The sequence below is a fragment of the Cyrtonyx montezumae genome, unplaced genomic scaffold, assembly GCF_038088225.1.
Source record: "Cyrtonyx montezumae isolate F1298 unplaced genomic scaffold, pur_monq_1.0 scaffold_2, whole genome shotgun sequence".
Taxonomy (NCBI): Eukaryota; Metazoa; Chordata; class Aves; order Galliformes; family Odontophoridae; genus Cyrtonyx; species Cyrtonyx montezumae.
The window spans coordinates 54,510,164-54,524,615 of NW_027071936.1; the positions used below are offsets into that span (position 1 = coordinate 54,510,164).

The following is a 14,452-nucleotide window of genomic DNA, read 5'->3' on the forward strand; positions in this document are numbered from 1 at the left end:
GATTTAAGAGCCTCCGATTGCAGCACATCACACGGCTCCCGGGGATGGCCGCTTTCCCACCCGCAGCTCCGGTATACGCCTCACCTTCGAAGCCGCCGCCGCCTCCCTGCGCGCATGCGCAGAGCGCGGTCTCCGCCAACCCCACCCGAACCGCGGCGGAGCCGGCCGGGCGATCGCGGTCACGTGGCGTCAGACCCGGCGGGGCGCCCTCCGCGCATGCGCGGGGCGGATGTTAGCGCCGCCGTTACCGCCGCCAGCGCCTGGGCTCTATGGGGAGAACATGGCTCCCTTTCCCGAGGAGGTGGACGTTTTCTCGGCTCCGCACTGGCGGATGAAGCAGCTCGTGGGGCTGTACTGCGACAAGGTAGAGAGCGGGCGGGTGGGGAGCGGCGGCAGCGGCGGCGGCCGCGGCCTTTACCACGCTCCCCGGATGGGCGAGGGCAGATATAGCGAGTGCGCAGCTGTCCCCGCCGCGCCTGTGAGGGGGAGCGGCCGTAGGCAGCGCTGCGGCGTAACGGGAACTGCAGGCCGCGCCTGGGAGCCCGCGCTGCCTCCAGCGCAGGGCCAGCAGCGTTTGGGATGGAGGTGAGGTTGGGTGGCGGCGGCCCGCTGCTGCAGGCCTCGCCTCGTCCCGCAGCGGTGCACGTGTGCTGTCCCTGCAGTGGGCTCGTCGGGTTGGCTGAGTGCCCGCAGCGTTGTGCTGCGCTGACTGAGCTCTGCGGCGGGTGGGGGGAGGTGAGGCGGGTAGTTCGACTTCATGTTGCTTTAAACATCACAGAATCGTAGGGGTTGGAAGGGACCTCTAGAGATCATCGAGTCCAACCCCCCTGCCAAAGCAGGTTCCCTACACCAGGTCGCACAGGTAGGTGTCCACGCGGGTCTTGAATATCTCCCGAGAAGGAGATTCCACAACTCCCCCGGGGAAGCCTGTGCCAGTGCTCCGTCACCCTCACTGTAAAGAAGTTCTTGCACACATTCGTGTGGAACCTCCTGTGCTGCAGTTTCTGTCCATTCTCCCTTGTCCTGTCTCCACACACTGCTGAAAAGAGTCTGGCCTCGCCACTTTGTCCAACACACCTGAGATATTTGTAAATCTGGATCAGGTCCCCTCTCAGTCTTCTTTTCTCAAGGCTAAAGAGACCCAGTTCACTTAGCCTTTCTTCATAGGGGAGATCCTTCAGGCCCTTCACCATCTTTGTGGCCCTGCGCTGGGCTCTTTCCAAGAGATCCCTGAAACATCCCGCAGAGTTGTGGTCAAATTTACCATGCTTTCCTAAAAGTAAAAATAAATAAATGGGAACGTCACTTTTCTTAAGTGCTAGCAAGTTGATTACCTTTGTTGCAGACTAGGCAGTTTTAATCATTTTCCAGTTCTTTTCATACAGGAGCGTGCTTGCTTGTTTTCCTTTCAAAGAAGTGCATGTGTGAATGTGGATTCATCTCTTTATTTATTTTAGACACATCAATTTCTGCATGTTTCAGAACTTGAAGCTATGCCTGCCCCATGACCCCAGTGTTTGAACTATCTCTATCCGGAAAAAATCTGTGAGCTGTTTGACTTCCTTTGTGTGACCGAGATGCTGTAGTTAGATAACACATCTAGTTAGTTCTGCTTACCATCTGCAAATTCGTGTTCTTCATAAGTTCAGATTGTCCTTGAAGAGTCCTGAGTTTTATGGATCTTATATTGTGTGCTGCTCCTGTACACTATAATATGGCAGTTACCAGTTAGCGTCTTGATGTAGAAAATTCCACCAAGTGTTTGTGAGGATGAGTTGGGTGCATCTGTGCTTTTCAGGGAATTAACTGTATATGCAGGTACTTAAATAATGCCTTGGGGCTGAGACATGGTTTGGTTTGATTTTCCAGAATTTGGTGTGTGACACAAAAGCGAATCAGGCACATAAGAAGTTTGATGTGTCTGGGAAGTTAACTCATTCGCCTAACTGTTGCCAGCGAGGCTCTTTAGGTGCCTTCACTGCATCCTCAAGATGTTTTTCAGCCACAGTGTGTGCTGTGCCACGGACTTAAGTAGTAAGAATAACCAAAATTCTGTTTTGTAAGGAAGCCCCGAGAGCCGTCAAACCTGTCATGTGCTCTGGTGAGTCCTCTGAGGGTGTGCACTCCCCAGGGAACGGAGTGCTGGTGTAGATAGTCTGTGTAGTCAAAATGGTTTCATAATGCCTGACATCATCTTTGCTACAAATAGAGCAGGCAGTGTTTTCTCATCTCTAGTGAGATTCTGTACTCGCACCCTCCATCTTAGTTACCTGTTTTCTGGAGTAAGTAAATCAATCCACTGCGCTCTGTGGCGTGGGTCGTGCTTTCTGTACCTCACTGCATTTGCTTTTGTGGGAGTGCCTGAATGGCTTCCAGTGACAGCCAAATCTGTACCTGACTGCCACTGCTAGTAAGTGTGTGCCTGTCTTGTTCCCATCAGCACTAGAAGTGACTCACTGTGGTTTTATGCAGACTGAAAACACTTTTTTTTTCAAGCTGGGTAATTTTTCTGCTGATGTTGAGCTGCCAGATGAGTCCTGAAGCCAATGTGAGGCAGAGGGTGGGACTGTGGCAGCCAGCAGTGAGGTTGGCTTAAGCTGCTGTGAAACCTCTGCCTAATTATGCCTACTTTTTCTTGAAATTGTTTGTGCAGAATGAATCTTCGCTGTCCTTGAGTTGAGCTGATGTTATGTTGGATGTTACTCTGCAGTCTTTTTTCCTAACAGTAGCGTAGTCGCTTTGCACTTTGCTGTACCCCTGTGCTTACGTGAGGACTGATACTTTAATTTCCTTTTGTTAGTCTCATTGGTCTGATTTTCTGGGATGTAGTAGTTTGCACTGACCCAAGTCCATGTGCTGGCATACTGTAGAGACCACTTCTGTTGTTGCATTTTGCTTCCACTACTCCAGAACGCACCACTTGCAGGTTGCTACTTTACTGGCTTTTGTGTTTTCTGTGCTGTGGCTGAAAGAATTGTATCTGTCATGGGACATCAGAGATTTCAACCAATTACATCTTCAAAATCCTGTTCTGGTTTAGCTGGAAACATGGGTAGGTGTGATCTGAGATCACTGTTGTGAAGTGTGTGACCCCACTGTGTGGCTTCCTGGAGTTTGCTGAAAGGCCGTGAAGCAAGAAAATCTCAAAAAAGCCTTAAGAGGAATCAGCCTGTAACACGTGTTGTGTCATCTGCCTTGGTTATCTTATCAAAAGGAGATCAGATTATATTTTCTGAACAAGTCTTTGCTGGCTGAATGTTATTCTATTAGCTTCAAGTTCAGGGCTACTCATGTAGCAGACTCTGCTATGTTATGGTTTAATAACTTTATCTGGTGTCTCTATCCCTGCCTCAAAAATTAACACGAGGCTTCATGGTTGCCTGGCTCTAAGGGCTGGCTGCTTCTGGAAGGGTGAATGCTGCTGACAGCCTCATGGCCCCTTGAGGAACAGCTCGTTCACCAGAGCAAAAGGTGATTGGGTAGAAGTGGCTTGCTGAGAGGTCAAGCAAGCCCAGAGCTAGGTTGGCAGTGTGGGAGGAGGGAGTAGGGCTGTCCACTGAAATCATAAACTTGTGTTAATAGCTCAGCTGTGTTGTGCAACCTTGGGTGTTGGATCAGATGCATCAGAGGTCCTTTTTATGTTTGCCTGACTTTTGTAATCTCAACTTTCAGCAGAAGGTCTCTGCAGTTATTTCTAGTGGTTCAGTGATTACTTTGGCTAGTTCCTCCAGGAAATTTCTGTTGTGTTCTGATTGAGCTTGTATAAATATTTAACAAGTAGTTCTGTTTTCTAGCCTGTTCTTCCAACTCCTTAAAAACTAATTGCCATAAATGTTTAGTCCTGATTAACTTCCTTAGGTGTATAGTATTTATTTTGATCTAAGGGTACATAGACTCTTTTTTCGCTCTGTGGCTGAGTCTTTATTATTTGTATTCTAAGCTCTATTCTGCTACCCACAGTGATATATTCAGTAGGATTCCTAAAGTCCATGTAGCTAAAAAGTTCCTTTTGTTTCCTGATTATGATTTCTTTTGATGATAGGAATTTCTTTCACCTTTATAGCTATGGAAATATTGAAAAAGATGCTTTATGTGTGTCAGCCATTTCTCTGCTGCAAGCTTTGGACACTGCTAAGGAGAACAAACAGGTTTTGTGCGTTATGTTTATGCTGTTATAACAAGACTGCTACAGACAGACCGTGTTAAGATTGAAAAATATCCACGTATTAAGCTGAGTCAATGTTGTAAAGCAGGTGTTGTAAATTAGGTGGACCACATTGTGACAACAGCATTTATGACAAAGAGGGCTGAAATCAGAGAAGTTAAACAAGTAGCATTCTGGCTTCCTGTTTCCAAGTCAGAAGTATCTTTTGCTCAGTGCACTGAGGAGCAGAACAGCTGTTCCATGAACATAAGTCTGTTTTCTAATATAAAAAATAAAAAATTGTTAAAACTTCTGGTTTACTTCTGAAGTCACTTTTCAGTGTTTCAGTACACTGCCATTCATTTTTCTCTGCTTGCTCAAATATGAGTGTGTTGATTTTGAAAATCATATCATTTGGGTATTACCAGTTAACTGTTTGATACATCCAGAACCCGCTCTACCTAGATTTAGAGTGAGTAAACAGCTAATGAGGATGTTTGTGTTAATGAGGTGCGAGCAACTGTTAGGGCATTCTTCCAGGCAGAAGGTGGGAGGAAATGCCTTCCTTCTTCCTAGCTGGGATAGAATTAAACCTCTGTGTCCAGAGATGTGTGCACAGTTTGCTGTCCACCATACCTCTGAGTTTCTCATCAAACTTCACCAGTCAGTCCTCTTTCTGTCTTAAATGTAGATGCTGAATAATTCAGTAACTTCCTACTATGCCTACTGGAAAACTGCAGCTTTGGTCTAATGTTTCATGCAGAAGAATATTTCCAATATAAATGTGAAAATAACTGTTTTAAGTGGCTGCTGTTAAATCGAACGCATTTTAAGTGAAGTGACAAAGGATGGATGAAGTGGGAGGTGAAAGTGTTTGCATTTCTTTCAGACCTGCGTAACCATTTCAGTCCTCTTGTCAGGACAATTGTAAGCACAACAAACCTTCTAGCTCTTTATTATTGGATGCTTCCCTGCCTTGTCTTTCTTCTTTTGCCTTCCTAAGAGCATATCCCTAGACTTTTTCTTACACCAGATGCAGTAGAAGGTTTTTCTGAGTATTTGCTCAGCCCCTACTTTTGCCTTTGAATGGCACAAAAAGAAAGTGTTCAAGTTCAGTCTTCACATATGGCTGTAATATTTTGTCCTTTCTTCCAACCTGCTGTGGATGGCAATAATAAGCCACTTTTGACCTTCTCTTTCTTAAGAAACAATTTGTTAAATTCCTATTCTGTGGCACAAAACCAACCAAACAAAAAAAACCTCAGAAAAAGCCCACCTGATGCCTTCTAAAAATCTGGAGACTGTTATTAGTATATATATATAGGGGTTATGTGGTTACTTAAGGATATGTGTGGTTGTTTCTGAAATAACTGAATAGAGTATAAGCTGTGATTGTTCAGAGACTTCTGGCTCTTAATTTTGGACACTAAATGTAAAAGTAATTTTTTCCATTGCCCACTGGGGATTGCAATGAGTGTAGTTCAGAGAGACAAAGGTATTTCTGCTGTGGTTGTCGTTTGTGAGCTACTGCAGCAAGAGAGTTCTGAGGGAGGGGAGAGACGGCCTTGAACCTTTGTTTTGCTCTTTGGACTTCAGATACTCCCGGACAGAAGGACAAAAAGCAGTGACTGATTAGGAGTCTACCTATGTGTGTATGGTAGGAAAGAAATCTTCTGAGGCACGTCGCAAGTGTATGAGAAATCCTGTTATGTACTTCTGCAGTAATGTCATTGCAAGTGTTCCTCATGCTTTTGTAAGAGTTCCTTGTTTCATATTGTTACTGGACTTTTCTTTAATGTTTCTTTGGGTTGATCTCTGCAAACGTCTGGTGACTTAGGTGTCCTCATCCCTGGTCGAGTTCTTGTGGAAACCACCTGGTCTGAGCTGACTTGCTCTCTGCTTCCCAAGCTGGGTGCTCTGCTGGAGTCCTTGAGGATGTTTGACATCCTCAATTTCAAAATTTTGGTTTTGAAAAAGTAAAAAATTGAAAAAAATGAATTTTTGAGGCAGCTGCCTCATTGAAATTCTGGTGCAGTCAGTTCTGTGTAGTTATGATGTCTATGTGCAAAGTCCTTTATGATTTGATAACTTTTCTGCTGGTATCCATTGGAAGAAATTGGTTGTGGATGCAGTGCAGAGAGAGATGAAGGACTCTTATACAAATGAAAATGCTTTTTTTTTTTTTGTTTTTTGTTTTTTTTACCTCTGCTATGCTCTCGTGCTTGGCCTTTATCAGCTTGACCTCAGCCTCTCAAAATACAGAGTACAAAACTACCTGCCCTGTTGCCTGTGCTCTTAGCAGGAAAAAAGTCTCATTACAAGATCTGCGTTAATACTGTCTGTTTCCTAAAAAACCTCTTTCAAGACTGCGGTTCTGCTACAAAACAGCCAGTGAGTTTAGATAAGAGGACAGGTTTACACAGAGGACGAGTCAGGCAGGGACTTCTGAAAGCTTTGGATTTCTTTTGTTTTTCTGTGGGCTGGGCCAGGTCCTGTCCCATCTGCTTTACTAATCATTATTATTTTGGGTTGACCTACAGGCAAGAGAAGGACCCTGGGTAATAAAACCTTTATTATTCCTCTGATTTAAGCCTTTGTACATGTGAAAAGCTGGATTATAAAGTAATTCAGCTAATTATCTTACAGTTCACGTCATGTACCCCTACGTAAAGAATAAGTCAGTGAGCAGATGATGCTGAGAGGGCAGTGATCTTGGTAGGCTGCCATGGCAGTCTGTCTTCCTCAGGGACAACACTGAGCATGGTCTAAGGTCAGACCTTGTGTGTAGCTTCTAAGGTCAGACCTTGTGTGTAGCTGGATTCTGCTGTGGATGGTCACGCTGGGCAGGTGGAACATGAACTTGCTGTAAAGGTGCAGCTTCCTGGATTGGTAAACTGATTGGCAGTTACACAGCAGCAGGACAAACCCAGAGTATATTCCAGGGAAGGGGTAGGAATGTACTGCTGGAAGTGAGGGCAGGGCTGCTGCTTCTGGGTGTGTCTTCATCTGTCCCACCCCTTAATTTACAGCGGATTAAGTACAGCGTGAAGCTGCATGCCCTTGGTATTGATGTGGGCACACCTTGTTCTGATCTTTGTCCACCCCCCCATTTACTTGCTCATAAAATTGAGTTAATCTCTGCAGCGTCCAAGTTTCTATCTTTTGAGTGTTCGTGCTATGCTGGAAGTGAGGTGCTAATACTTAAAAATGTGAGAGTGAAACATGGCTGGCTGGGGATGCCATGTTGCCTTTTTCCCCCTGTACTTTTCTACTTTAAAAATCCTTGTGCTTTTTCATTTGTTTGTTCTATTTAAACCATTGGTCAAAGAGTGGGGTAAGTTTTATTCAGCGAGGTACTTTCTCCTTGCCCATTGATCTCATGATTTGGAGTTCTTAAGTCTCTGCAAGGAACTAAATGCTGTATTTTGTTCAGTGACTTAACTGCTGCTCTGTTGAAGCACTCTTCAGCTTATTTATTCATTTATTCACAACATTCGTCCACTGTGCTTAGAACTGCTTCTGTTTCATCTGATAAAGTGTTTTTAATGAAAAAGCTGAAGCAGTGGAGAAAGTGTATTCCTTGAATACAGTTTCTTTCAGCTGAGTGTCATGAATGTAAAGCATTATATAAATAGTAATTGCTGTTAAGCTTGCTAGTATTGCCATCTTGTTCTTGAAGCACAAAACCGAAGTGATAGCTAGCAGTAAGGAAGAATAATCATTTGCTACATCTCTGTATGTTTTTTGGCTATGTCAGTGGCTCTGTAGGCCAGTGGAGTTGGGCCCCACCTGAAATGTCTGAAGTGCAGAGATCTTTTTCAGGTTAAATGATTGAGGTCAGCATTCCTGTCCCTTTTTGCAATGGAAGGATGGGAACTACCTGATAATGAATTGATGGCAGAATGTTTTCATCATCATTGTAACACACCTCTCTTTCAGCACTGTGGGAAGGTCTCCATTTCTGATTTGAATTTCACTTTTCATTTCAAGTATTGTGTTGTTGACATGTTAGATACAATTAACTCTAGAGGAGAGCAGCAGTTTGTGTCAGCATGTCTGTCTTTGTCATGCCATTACTTGGAATTGATTTGGTATGTTATGTGACTTCACATGACTACTGGCACTGTGGCTGCCCTTGAATTACTGATGCCTCTCCACAACTTAAGTGAAACAAAGGTGATAACTTGATAGGGCCCTCCTTAGGGGTTTTACAAAAAAAGACGTTCACATTTAGTTGTAACAGCTGCTGGCTGCTTGTGTACTCCTCAGTGCATGTGACTGACCTCCTGTTGTTTGCCTTGGTGCTCGGGCTGTTTGTTGGTATCTGAAGCTCCAGTATGTAATTCTTGAATTTTATGAGCTCTTGGAGACCCCCAGGGTTTTTGTCTTCAGGAATCTGTGATGCCACTCCTGAGTCAGTGTGTATTACAAGCACAAAAGCAGATGTGCACTTGGCTCTATGTAAGACTTAGAAACATGAAATTGTCCTTTTAGAGGTGTTATGTTCAAACAACTAGTTCCCACTATTCCTAATGCCTGTAGCTGTTGTAGTCAGTTTAATGCTGCATGTTCAGAGAGACTGCTTGAGGATCACTCGTACTACGCTTTGTATTTTAACCAGTTGACAAATACGTCATGGTCCATCTCCTCCATCTCATGATCCCCCGGGACCGTCCATCTGAGTTTGGGCAGGTGGTTTCCTTGTTGTTCTAGACTGCTGTGTTAGTTGCCCTCACGTGGAGGAGTGGACCTTAGAGTGGAGCTGCCCTGTGCTAATCGTCTTGGTGCCTGCCATAAGACTTCATCAGTCCCGCTAATGAAATTACAAATCTGACAGAGTGACTTTGTTTCTGGGCTACCTGTCCTCTGAAAAGCCCATTTTCCTCAGCTTCATCTGACCTTCTTAATCTACCAGTTGCCGATTCAAATACAGACACGAAACTTATCTTCTTCACTGTTTCTAATCTTCTAGGTATCTGCAGGGAGCTGCAGTAGCAGAGGTTAACATGCAAGTGTTCTGTGTTACAGTGGCTTCTGTAACAGTAAGTTTGTGATAGAAGTACTTAAAATACGCATTTTCTCTAACCTTCCGTTTACACACTCTGTCGGTTTTGTTTCAGTTTTTACATCAATCAAAATGCCAAGTGTTTGGCTGCAAATGACATTCATGGGAAAGAGGGCTCTTGGAACTGACTACAGGTGTTGTGGGACCTTATGGATTCAGTGAGCATTGTGGAGGCACTCACTGATAAGTGCTAGATTAGAAAACAAACTGCGTCATCCCTGAAACCTGAATGACACGTGGTTGAAGGAGTGTTTCTCTGTGTCCTCTGTGCCTCCCTTGCTGTGGCCTTGTTTGTTGCAGGGGAGTTGGACTAGGTGACCTTTAAAGGTTCCTTCCAACTAAGGATTCTGTGATTGTCCCTGTGGGAAGCCTAGCCTGCGGTTTCACCTATTGCCTGTGCTTTCTATGTTGCATTCTCTGAGGTGGAGTAGAGAAATGGGGTGAGGAGCCAAGACCTGTTCCCAATTTTGTGTACACAGTAACTCAAGCTTCAGATCCCAGCATAGCACATAACTTATTAGTGAACCGATCCTGACCTATCAGAATTTGTTCTAGAAGATAGTGGGGGAAAAAACCTTAACATCGTCCTATTTCTGATCTGGACAGAGGCTGACTGTGTTCTCTTAGTGACGGTTGTTTGTGTAACGTGCAGCACTGTGCAGCAGTGCTGACAGTTGTGTAAGGGCTTGGCAGATGTCCAGCGTGTTTCAGTGGTGTGCCTGCTGGTTGCCAGGAAGTGAGACTGCAGTGTCAGAATGAAGAAGTGCATTTATTTTGTGTTGTTTTCGATATGTTGATTTTATGGCCATATTTGAGGTGTACAAGTATTAAGTAGGAACATATTTCTCATTTCCATTTCTACTGAAAGACTTTTTTTCTGGAATTATAAACAATACCTCTCCTGAATACTTCAGTGACTTGTTTTCTGAACTAAATGGAAATATTTCTAGTTGTGGAGTGCTTATTCTTGTATAGTGCTGCAAGCAGTGTGGTGTGTTTTGCTGCTAACCCGGGGAAATTGCACTGGTTTTTACCAGGAAATGTTTCTGCTCTTGTTTATTTCAGAGTTTCACAAGATGGGTTTATGTTCCTTAAGTACAACTCTGATTTTACTGCTTCCAAAAACTTACGCCTCAATTACGTTCTTCCTTCAGTGATAATTTTCCTTAACAGAATTGACCACTCTTCTTAGGTGCGGTCTCAAGTTCTGTTTATTCGTGTGGAATGAGGCAGTTGCCATCAGGATTTGCGTGGTTAAGCATAAGCTGAATTTTGGGAACTTGAAGCTCTTCTCAAAGCTTTCTTTTCTGCTTTTATTACGCTTTGTTAAACTTCTGTGGTTATCTTGGTCGTTAGTTTGTTGTAATGCTTCTGAAGCTTATAGATTGATATTGATTAATTTTTTTTCCCTTTTTCTTCTAGAGCTTCTGGTGGGGAATAGGTAGTTGTCATCCAGAGTCAGAGAGCTGCAACTAAATCCCTTACAATTTTATCCACAATGTGCAACACTGTAGTAAAAGTGACTTGTGTGGGCTTTCCTTTCTTTATTCCAGCTGTCCAAGACCAACTTCTCCAACAACAATGACTTCCGTGCTCTACTGCAATCTCTGTATGCTACGTTCAAGGAATTTAAAATGCACGAGCAGATTGAGAATGAGTGCATCATTGGTTTACTTCAGCAACGTAGCCGGACTGTGTACAATGTGCACTCGGACAACAAGCTCTCTGAGATGCTTAGCCTTTTTGAGAAAGGGCTGAAGAATGTAAAGGTAAATAGACCTAAAAGGATTTGTTTTAAAGAAAACATGCTGTGATTATGTTCATTTGCCTCAACTGTTAATGCATTTGGTGAAAAAAATTAAGAAAAGTAATAAAGGATTTGTGGTAGTGAAAACATACCAGTCACAACCCAAGATTCTTTTGCCATTCACTGCAGTTATTACATTTCTAGTAAAAAGCTCTCTTCAGGGCTCTAGAGAAGTCTGCACGCTGCATGATTGGAGATATCTTAGAGATGTGGCATGAGAGTTTCAAATATGGAGTGGTGGAATTACCTGAGTTGGAATGGACCCACAATGATCATTCAGTCCAACTCCTGTCTCCACACAGGACCACCCTAAATCTAAACCTCATGCCTGAGAGCATTGTCCAAGCACTCTGGCAGCTCGAGGCTGTGTGCTGGGAGCTTGGTCCAGTACCCAGCCACCCTGTGGTGCGGGACCTTTCTTTCCACCCAGCCTGAGCCTGCCCCGATGCAGCTCCATGCTTCTGGATCCTGCTGAAGAGGATTTGAACTTATTTATGCTGTGTTGTTTCTCTGGGGTAGATAGCACAACTCTTTCACTTCTTCAGCTCTAGGAGCTACTGTCTGTATTAGTAATTTGGCATCTCACTGCATTTCTAGTGCATCTGTTGCTATTTTTTGTACTGGAAAAATGTAAAATGAATTGGTCAGCTATATCTGATGTCTGAAGTGATTTTTGAGCTGAGAATCCTCCAAATATCTTTTTCCCTTTGAATATCAAACCTCTAATTAACAACAACAACAAAAAATTGTTGAAAAATGAAGGAACATGAGGGAGAGGGGGGAAATTAACACCATGTTATACTTTCTGATAGGATGCTGGTGTTATCTTGTTGCTTATATGGATGTACTTGAGAAAAGATATTTTTAACACCCTTTAGATATCTAAAGTGGCTTTTTTGAGTGTGATTAGATTAACTGATGGCGTAAGATTTTTGTGCAGCAGTGTTTCTTAACTTTGTAGAAGCTTGAAAAAAAATCTTACATTTACTGTAAGAACTATGAGGAACTGTGTGTTGCAATTACTGGACAGACCGTATAACCAATTTATTACTGGCACTACGAGCAAGCTTGTAATTTGATAGGTGAAGTTGGTCAATATTTAACATTTAAGTCATGTCCTTATTTTGAAGATCTTTCAATTTCAGAAGTAAATTATGTATTGAGATGTTAAAAAACTATTTATAGACACGACTAAATTGTTACTATAACTTTGATTCTGGAGTTGTGGAATAACTGAAATAAAACATATCAGTTACACGTCATCTCACTAATATATTCTTAGGCAGAACATGCCGATACTTGGATTAGCCTGTAACTGCTTTGAACTTTGGGTTAGGGTGTAGATTGGCAGGCCTCAGTCCTCGCTTCAAAGTAAAAATGTGTTTAGACAAGCTAATTCATATCTGATAACAAAATAAACTGCAGTTGAACAGGAGTGGAATACTTTGTTCTGCATGGTAACAGACCAGTGCGGACTGTCAGATTGTCATCAAACTTTGTAAATTAAGTAAATGAATGCACTCTTACTAGGAAATGCAGCAAACTGCATTGCATGCATAGGCTTTACCTTGAGATGATAGTTCAGTGAGCAGTTCAACCTCTGGCTGAATGGACAAGATTAGATAGTAAATCTTTGTGTTCTTTACAGAATGAATATGAACAGCTGAACTATGCGAAACAACTGAAGGAGAGATTGGAAGCCTTTACGAGGGATTTCCTTCCTCATATGAAGGAGGAAGAGGAGGTAGGTAGTTTTCATCAGATACTGTGCTGAACTTCCTTGGTGTTTGGGATGATTGTGCAGTGGCAAAGGACTTGGATGTTTTTTTTCCCCACCGTTCTGTTTTTGTTACTGTGCCAGTTTGCATTCGGGACTGTGGTGTCATTGTTCCGTTCTGACTGGTGTGTGATGTGTTCTAGAGCAGTGAATATATTGAAAAGTTATGGTGAAATCCTGGTTCTTCTGAAAATTGCTAGCAGAATTCCACGGGGTGTGCATTTCTTCATTGTAGATACAGCCTTTTAGTGGTTCCTTATGTCACGGTGTGTTACTAGAATGTTTTGACTGGTAGTGATGGACTGAAATAATGCTAAAAGGTTGATATCATTGTAATTGCATAACACAGTAATCATAATCAAAGTTTGTGTTTTCTACATCTGTACTCATGCAGATGTTTTTGTCACAAACAATATTTCTAGCAGTGGTTTAATTACATAATGTGTATAGAATATCACAGTAGACTTAAAGAAGGAACAGTATGAAACCTGATGTTGTTCTACTTCTTGAAGCTGTTGTCATAAAGGCTGTTAAAAGTACAAAAATTAATGCATTTATGAATTAGTCAGGCCCCTTTACGCTACTTTCTTCTATCTTAAATTACAGGAACAGTAAGTAAAAGAAATGTGTATTACTCAAAATATTAGTAATATTATTGTGGCTTGCTAGGTCTGCAAGTCTGCTTTTTTAGAGTCATTCCTCTTTTCTTTTTGTGAAGAAATATTTCAAAATCCTACATTCTTTAAAATTACGGTGCTTTTACATTTAAAAGTTGTAAAAGAAACAAACAAAGAACATCCCCAAAAAGCAGTACTGGCCTAAAAGGTGGCCAGGGCAATTGTCTTATGGCCTAGCAAAACTTAAAAGAAAGGGTTCTATTAAACAGTGCTTCGTGAGTCAAACAGACACTCCCAGACAGCCTCTGACCTATATTTGAAATGTAAAGACTAGTAGTGCCAGTCTGATGATTTATGGGTATCCCAAAACTGGGAAGCATCTTCAGAGAGACTAAATCTTCCAAAGTCTGTCCCAGAGAAGTCTTCCCTCATGTTTGTAAGCCCTGCCACTTGGCCTTCCATGTGAGTACATCGGTAAGTTATTTAGTTTGAGCAAGCGTAGTCCCTTCCCTTTCCTTGGAGAAAACAAGTAACAGCATGCTTGGAACTATTCACTGACCCACTGGCAAACGCAGAGTTAGAATGTAGAAGTTATCCGATCATGTCCTCACGTTTATTCATGTATGCCATATTTTACTTGGTGAGAATTGGAAACAGGAAAATTCTGTCTCGCTAGGTCTGTGTGGCATTATTGATTGCCTTTGTCGGCACTGGACTGTTTTTTTTTGCCTTAGGTTTTTCAGCCGATGTTGATGGAATACTTCACTTATGAGGAACTGAAAGATATTAAGAAGAAAGTAATTGCACAACACTGCTCACAGAAGGAAGCTGCAGAATTCAGAGGTCTTAGTAAGTGGAATCAAGCTGAAGAGCTTCAGAAGGTCTTTAAATATTCTGTGGATGAGAAGACAGATCAAGGTGAGGCATTTAATTAAGTGAAAACAGTTTTCCTTATGCAGTTTTGTTTAAAAAGCCACATTGTAGTATGTAACTTTAAGTAGATAAAATAGTTTTTATATAACAAATTTCTTCAAAGCAGTTC

General features: G+C 42.6%; 1 protein-coding gene across 1 annotated transcript in view; it reads left to right on the plus strand.

Annotated features, from left to right (window-relative positions):
- Window positions 1-217: 217 nt before the first annotated feature.
- The window catches only part of FBXL5 (F-box and leucine rich repeat protein 5), a 31,995-nt gene continuing 17,760 nt past the window's right edge, over window positions 218-14,452 (plus strand). The window contains exons 1-4 of the mRNA XM_065735748.1: window positions 218-364; window positions 10,763-10,978; window positions 12,665-12,760; window positions 14,145-14,328. Coding sequence (XP_065591820.1) covers window positions 230-364; window positions 10,763-10,978; window positions 12,665-12,760; window positions 14,145-14,328 — 631 coding nt within the window. The 5' untranslated portion in view covers window positions 218-229. The remainder of the gene's footprint in view (window positions 365-10,762; window positions 10,979-12,664; window positions 12,761-14,144; window positions 14,329-14,452) is intronic.